The sequence below is a fragment of the Taeniopygia guttata genome, chromosome 1A, assembly GCF_048771995.1.
Source record: "Taeniopygia guttata chromosome 1A, bTaeGut7.mat, whole genome shotgun sequence".
NCBI lineage: Eukaryota > Metazoa > Chordata > Aves > Passeriformes > Estrildidae > Taeniopygia > Taeniopygia guttata.
The window spans coordinates 9,107,368-9,115,007 of NC_133025.1; the positions used below are offsets into that span (position 1 = coordinate 9,107,368).

Sequence of the window (7,640 nt, forward strand, 5' to 3'; positions counted from 1 at the left end):
AAACAACTTGTATTTTTTCCAGGTCAAAAATAGGGCTCACATGTTCCAACCCCAGTTCTTCCACCAGTTCACTTTCTAGGTATGGGCATTCATGCATGTGGATATTTCCCTGCTGAGCAAAATGAGCTCAGTAACTATCTGGTACAAAAGTGAAATAAAATAACATATTTCTTCCACATATTGAGATTCTCAAGTGAAAAAACAAACAAACAAACAAACAAAAACATGTGAGTAAAGAATAAAAGTTGTACCATTCACCTACATGGTAAAAATTAAAAAAGGAAAATTTCCTTCCTTTCTGGAGAGAGAGAGAGAACTCAAAGACAGGCTAAAGGTTCCTATGACTGAATATTACCCAGTCAGTTCAAAGGATCTTGTTTTCATATTTATAACATTAATATAGTTATGCATAAAATGGACACATAATTGTACCTCTTCTCCAGACTAGAATGTTTTTTTTTTCAGACCCATGACTATCAATAAGTTGAGTAGAGACAAAATACTGATTTATAAATGAGCACTTCTCACAACAGTGGTAAATTGTTAGCAATCAAAGTTTAACTACTTAGGTTTTTAATGAAGGCTAGCTTAGCATAAACCAAACAACATGTAAGCTAAACATGTTCTCTCAAATAATTCCACTTTTTTCCCCCCAGACGTTTCCGCAGACAAGACGTCCGGCATGGAAACGCGGCGCAGCAGTGCTTTGGCCAGCAGTTCATTGGTAATCTATTCACTCACCTACTGGTGCTTGTAAAGGGCTGGAACAGCCAGCACAGAGTGTGCCAAGAGCATGAGCCAGACCATGACCTCACCTGCTGTTTTCACTAGCATGTTCCTATCATGTTCTAAGAGCCCTGGGGCTGAGCCTCTGCCATCAGGTCTAAGGGTGGCAGGTCAGTGGCAGGTCAGGTTCATCCCAAAATGTTCATTTGCTACTGCAGCACTGACATTTAGGCTAAAGATGTGGAGAACGCATCCCACTGGCTTCCAACAGAAAAAACAAAACAAAACAAAACAAAACAAAACCAAAAAACAACAAAATCCCAGAAAGAAGAGGCAAGGATAAGAAACAATGGAGCAGAATTCTGAAATGTGTACGAATAGTCAGGACACTTATAATTTAACAACACGCATGAGCAATGACATAACAGAATAAAAATGTGTATTTATGATCAAGTTTTTTCTTAAAAAAAATAAGAGTACTGTTATCCAAACCTTGAAAAGTGAGGATTTCAAACATGGGTATTGGGAATAGAAAACCAGAAAAAAAAAAATTGCATGGAAATGCTCTGTATTTTGCAGGATAATATGCAATACATTTATAGAAGAAAAAAATAAAACATAAAAGTTTCTTCTATAATGATATCCAGAGAAACGCTATTTAAAATATTTACACATATATATATATATATATATATCCATATCTATTTTACCAGAGAAAGCTTCATTAAAATTGAAGTTCATTGGAGGATATTGTACATTTTGGAACATTATATTCCAATATTAAGTGCTAATTCTTCCACAAGTTTGAAATACCACAGAGAAATCACAACTATATAAACAGTGTATTTTTTAAGGATATAAAGCTATTTGGGTTCAAGATTCTTTCTCACTATTATGGAATAAGATTACTTCATTAATGAAGCAGTTGGTTTTGTCTGGTGTAGCAACTAGTTTATCCTCCTCCAGATATTTTTTTGTACTGAAAACCAGAATTAAATTTTGATTTAATTAATTCACCTTGTTTTTATTTGCACCCTTGGGCCCAAACTGTACATTCAGTTAGCACATGTATAGCATGAATATGCATAATATTGGTTAGAGTATTTATAGCATCATTCTGCAAAAAGTTATTTGCTGTAATTATCCCTAAAAAAAATGTACTTTTTTATTATATTTAAACGTGTTTTGAATCCTCCTGTTTCACTGAGTGAAAATGAAATGAACTACTCATAAGAACCAGGCACGAGCAATTAGCGGTGTAAAAGGCTGAGATCTGTTTCTCTGTAATCTTAGATGAGTCACAGCACAATTTGGTCAGATGCTGTGAAAGCCTGTGATGATGGGAAAATTAATTTAGCAGGTCAGATCTTCCTTAGACATTACTTTTCATTCATTCACTGTCTGGTTGGATCTGAATTAAGCTTTACTCCTAAAAATAAATATACCCTGAACATGGAGTGTAACAAGTACTTGCAGTAGGACATTTTTGAAACATTTATTTCCCTTCCAGGTGAAGTTCTGGAGAAGACTGAGGAGAGACTTGTTTATGGAATAGAGTACAACAGCACCCTTCTGGAATGCACCCCTCGGACCTTACAAGCAAAAGTAATCTGGTTTGTCCAGCGAGCACATGAAACTAAGAAGGAAGAGGTAAATATTCTTACAGACTAACTTTTCTTTAATATAGGGCCTGTTGTTGGAAGCATTACATCTTCACTGAATTTCTGCCATCAGTTGCTGAAATGTGTATGGGTGTCAGGGAAAATCACTATGTTCATCTGGTCTCTTGAATTAATAGACCTGAGAATTTCACCTGGTCTTTGCATTCAACATCTTGAATGCAGATGTTAAACATGTAGTGAAGCTAAGTTAAGATCTCAAAACAAAAGATAATCCATCACTTCTCTTGGTATGTTTTTGCAGGGAAGAAATATGTATGTATTATTTCCAGTGTTAGTCTCGCTTAACTTCTATTCATTCTTGCTGCCTCACCCATTTATTACAAATTTTTTTGCAAAGGAGTGTTGGTGGATCCTCTGCTTCTTTTACGTGTATTTTACCATTATGAAAGTACTTCATAAGTGCTATTGTATTTAATCCTCACTGGCACACATCAATGTAGCTATCACTGTTGTGTAGATATGTCACTATAGGGCCTGGTAAAAATGTCCCCATCTTTCTTATTAGTATCTTATATCACCATCTTTCTTTAAGTACTGAAAGGCAAAAATAAGGTCTGAAACCTCCTCTTCTCTAGTCTGAGCAACCCCAGCTCTCTCTTTCTTCATAGGAGAGGTGCCCCATTCCTCTCTTCATTTTTGTGACCCTCCTCCAGTCCCACTCTTACAGGTCCATGTCTGCCTTGTACTGAGCATCCCAGAGCTGGATGCAGCACTCCAGGTGAGGGCTTACCAGAGCAGAGTGGAGGGAGAGAATCACCTCCCTTGGCCTGTTGGCCACACTTCTTATTATACAGCACGGGATAAAGTTGGTTTTCTACAAGAGGACATGGCCAGCTCTCATCCAGTTCCTCATCCCTCAGTAACTCCAAGTCCTGAGTTCATTCTCTTCAGGGCTGCTTTTGTTCCCTTCATCACTCAGTACTTCTGCTTAAGTCCATCACCTTACTGCTAAAGGAAAAGCTGCAGACACCATTTTCCTGGCCACTCCTGCTGCTGGATTAGACAGCTCAGTGCCCCCTGCTTGCCAACATCTCTGAGTGTCTCACAGTCAGTAGTGTAGCAATCAGGAGCTGCAGAAGGAATTCAAATAGCACATTCAGAGCCGAGGCTTTAAGATCACAATGGTCCTGCAGTTGGATATGCAAATACAGGTATGAAAATCTCCTTAAAAGCATACCAGTCTACAAGAGAATTCACAGGGATCCATATTAAAGGTCAGCTGGCAAATGTACTTTTTTTTTTTCCTATCCAGTAGATTATTTGCATAACTTATTTCCCTTTACAATTAAAACACATCTCTGTCTGCTTCTCTATATGTTCTTCTATGCTTCCCAGATTCTTTAGATTTGTCTCCATTCGCAACTCAATCTCTTCTTTACTTCAAGTAAATATTTTTGTCATTACAAAAACAATATGAATTAAAAATTTGTAGATCTCTAATCTTCCTCTCAAAATTTAGTATTACAGTCATGAAAGTACAGTTCAGATATAATTGAGTTGGTTTAATGTAATAGCAAAGGCCTGTGCTCTATAACTGCATTTTATGGGGTTTTTTTTTTTCAGGTGAAGACCGATGATAGAATAATAAAAATGGACCTTGGCCTTTTATTCCTGAAGCTACATCGACTGGATGCAGGGACTTATTTTTGCCAGACAGTAGAACACAGCATTGTTCACACTGTCAGGAAAATCACCCTGGAAATAGTCGAGGAAGAACGTGTAGACGAAATGTTCAATAAAGACTACGAGGAGGAGATCCCTCACAAAATGCCATGCCCAATGCAGAGCAGTATACCTCAGGCTTCAAAGCCATGGTATAAGGAATTTCTTCAACTGATAGGTTACAGCAACTTCCAGAGGGTGGAAGAATACTGTGAAAAAGTGTGGTGTACAGATAAGAAGAGAAAAAAGCTGAAAATGTCTCCATCCAAGTGGAAATATGCCAGCCCCCAGGAGAAGAAGCCAAGGATCAGGCCAGAGCATTACCGGTTGCCCAGGAACATAGCTGACTCTTGATGGACAAAATCCATCCACTGTTTCTGAGCAAAATTTTATTTGGACTTAAGAGGGAGAAATCAGTCTTGATTTGAGTAAATTTCACAGGTTTATATATGTAAAATATTGGGACTGAAAACAAAAATGTTATGGTAAGTTATATTGTACACTCATGATGACTGTTTAGAAGCATTTTAAACAAAATCTTCTCAACTATCTGGTTCTAAGTAAGTAAATGCAATCAGTTTTGCATTAGGGAGGACATGACAATCTTCAGGTTTTGAGTGCTTGAATCAGTTTCCTGTGTGGATCGTGCTTGCGCTGTATATTGTTGCACATGATGGCATATTTAACAAATTCAAATAGCTAAAACATTCACAAGTGGATGAAAAGTATAAGAGATATCTTTTCTTTGTTTCACAAATTTCTCATGCTTCTGAAAGCAGCACGTCTTAAGATCTTATTCCATTTGATTGTGACCTGTCTGAGTTCATCACTGAGAACAATGAGTTGTGTTCATACAGTGTACTGCTACTTCTAAAGATAATGAAGGGAAATCCTATTCACTTCCCACCTTTTTTTTTTTTTCAGTATCAGCCATTTATGAAGCACAGTGTGCTCCCACAGCTAAATAATATTGCCTAGTAACTTCATGTAAGCCACATGCATGCTGAGAACACAGACAGGATGAAATTCATCAATTTATCTATAAGAAGTTGAAATAATGGTTTAGATAGAAAACGAAACGAGTCCATCTTGTGTCTGTACATTGCCTTAGTGGTGACACGAATTAAGGGATCGCCCTCTTGTGGCAAGAAAAAAAAGCAAAACCAAATATTTAAATTACTTTTCTGAAGAAATATATATAAGAAAAGTATAACTGAGATCCTCAGCTGGTTTCCTTTCAGCAGACACTTTTAATCTCCATGTGCTAAAGCTGCAGATTTAGAAGGCAGTGTTGCAAGTAACTTATACTGGGAAGGTAGCATTTTAAATAAGTGATGCTTTATGTTATTAATGTGCTTTTGGGGTAAAATGCAGTCATAAAAAGTTAGGATTCAAATTAAAAACAAAAAGCATTATGTAGCTGTGTTCTATAGTTTCAGGATGTGGCCCACATAAACCTTTTTCTGATGTGTGATCTCTGTTCCAAAGGGCTGCTTTGCTCCTTTTGTGAGTGATAACAGGAAAGGAGATCAAAAGAGCTAAATTGCTTACAATCTAGGTCTTTCAAGACTGGCTTAAAAAAAGGTATATGTATGTATATATATATATATATATAGCTATAAGAAAAGCTTGTTTTAAGAAACCAGATTCAGAAAATACAGAAAGCCTACCATTTCAACACCTGAGAAATTTAATATTGAAATATAAATTTGATTTGGGACTTTTAAAATTGAAAATTAAAATAAAAAAGGAAAGTTAAGCACAAGCATAAATACAAGTTAAATGTAAATACAAGCAAGTCACAAACAAGTTAACTCCTAAAATAAGAAGATGATGCCAATAGGGGAAATCCCAAACTGATCCAAATTTTTATGCCATGAGAAAAATATATGAGGGATTCACCAGCTACAAAGAGTTTAATGTTGAGCTTCAACTCGTAGCTCTGGAATAGTGGGAACTGACAGCCTGTGTAACAGAGGTTTGTGGTTTGCTGTGCTACCAAAGGCAGCAATCAGTGCTAGCCCAGGTTTTCCAAACAGGCTGTTTGTGAGAGGAGCTCACAGCTGCTGACAGGAGCAGTGAGCTTTGCTGTGCTCCTCTGGGAGCAGAGCCTGACCCCGTGTTTGGAAGGAGAACATGGCACACTGTCAGCAACCAGAGTGTGAGGAAAACAGGGTTTCACCCGGTGTGGCTATAGCAGGAGATGATCTTCATCAGCCTGTTAAGGGAATCAGTGCATCTGAGGGTTTGCACTTGGTTCAGTTACAATATCCCCAAGAGATGGGACCAGGCACTCTGCAGATCCTTGCATGAATTCATGCAGTTGCTTGCTTTGGTCTGAGACAGGAGACTGGATGAACTCATGCTTCTAGAACAGTTTAATGGAACTTAGTTGCATGTAGGATCTCCTATTTGTTTACAGTATGGAAAGCACCAGCACTGCGAGCTGTGGCAGAGAACACACACAGAAAAAACATCTGTGATCTGAACTTAATCCCCTGTACAAATTGACACCCTTGGTGAAAAATTTCTAAAACACTACTAAAATAATTTTCTGATGACTTCTGGAGTCCCCTTCTTTTTAAACAACAATGGAAGTTATTTTTTATTTTTTTATTCATTTGAAAGTATCTAGTGCTAGATGTATAAGTAATTAATTATTAGGAGGGAATTATAGCATCTCAACCTCATGGAACAAATATCACTTTGTGCTTCATTCTCTGAGATTTCAGGTGGAAATAATGTAATATGGAAATCAGAATTCTTGATTTAATATGAGAGTGTATATTTTTAGCTACCCATCCCTTTAGTGTTTAAATGTGGAGAATTACATTACCTATTTATTTACCTTTTAAAACTTAAATTTTTAGCTTACACCTTGCTCCTTTCATGGTTGAAATGCCTGTGAGAATTCAGAACTACAAGGTCTTGTTTAAAGAGTGCTCCGACATCTATGGAAGAAGAGAAAGAGTGACATTGTATTTTGGAAGGGTATGCACAAATGTGCATTTAGCACAACAATATTTAAAATGCTTCTTTGTATATTTGGGGGCCATTGTCTGCTTCTTATAATTATGAGTTTGATGTATTTTGTATGTGCATGAAGTGGTCAAATTATAAATATAATTAAGAACCATATTTGGCTGAAATAATCTGTATTATTTCTTATAATTTATTTTCTTCAGACAGCATGATTATCTGCAGCTCACTAGTCACACATTGCTAATTTCAGATGTCCTTCACCATGTATTTTATGAGCAGAGACCACAGATAAGGACAGAAAGGTGTATGCATACAGCTGCCAAATGGGAAATGTGGACAGGGTAATGAGTAGATATAGTCTGCCTGATGCATGAATGTATTTTCAGAGTGGAACATGGTGACCTAAGCCCAGGAGATGCTAACCAATTCACTGAGAAACCACAATTTGGGTAAAGCTTTGGACTCAACCCTGTTTTTCCCCGAAGGAAAATCCAGAGCACCTGGATTAACACTTCCTTTGCTTTGCTTTTGTTCTTTTGTTGTCAGTGAGATTACTGTCACCTTGTACAAACTGCTGTGCTCTCAGAT

The 7,640-nt window shown here is 37.2% G+C and overlaps 1 protein-coding gene across 1 annotated transcript in view; it reads left to right on the top strand.

Moving 5' to 3' along the window:
- The window catches only part of SEMA3E (semaphorin 3E), a 127,770-nt gene extending 120,562 nt beyond the window's left edge, over positions 1-7,208 (top strand). The window contains exons 15-17 of the mRNA XM_072919145.1: positions 657-724; positions 2,237-2,376; positions 3,972-7,208. Of these exons, the coding sequence (XP_072775246.1) occupies positions 657-724; positions 2,237-2,376; positions 3,972-4,424 (661 nt within the window). The 3' untranslated portion in view covers positions 4,425-7,208. The remainder of the gene's footprint in view (positions 1-656; positions 725-2,236; positions 2,377-3,971) is intronic.
- Positions 7,209-7,640: the final 432 nt, after the last annotated feature.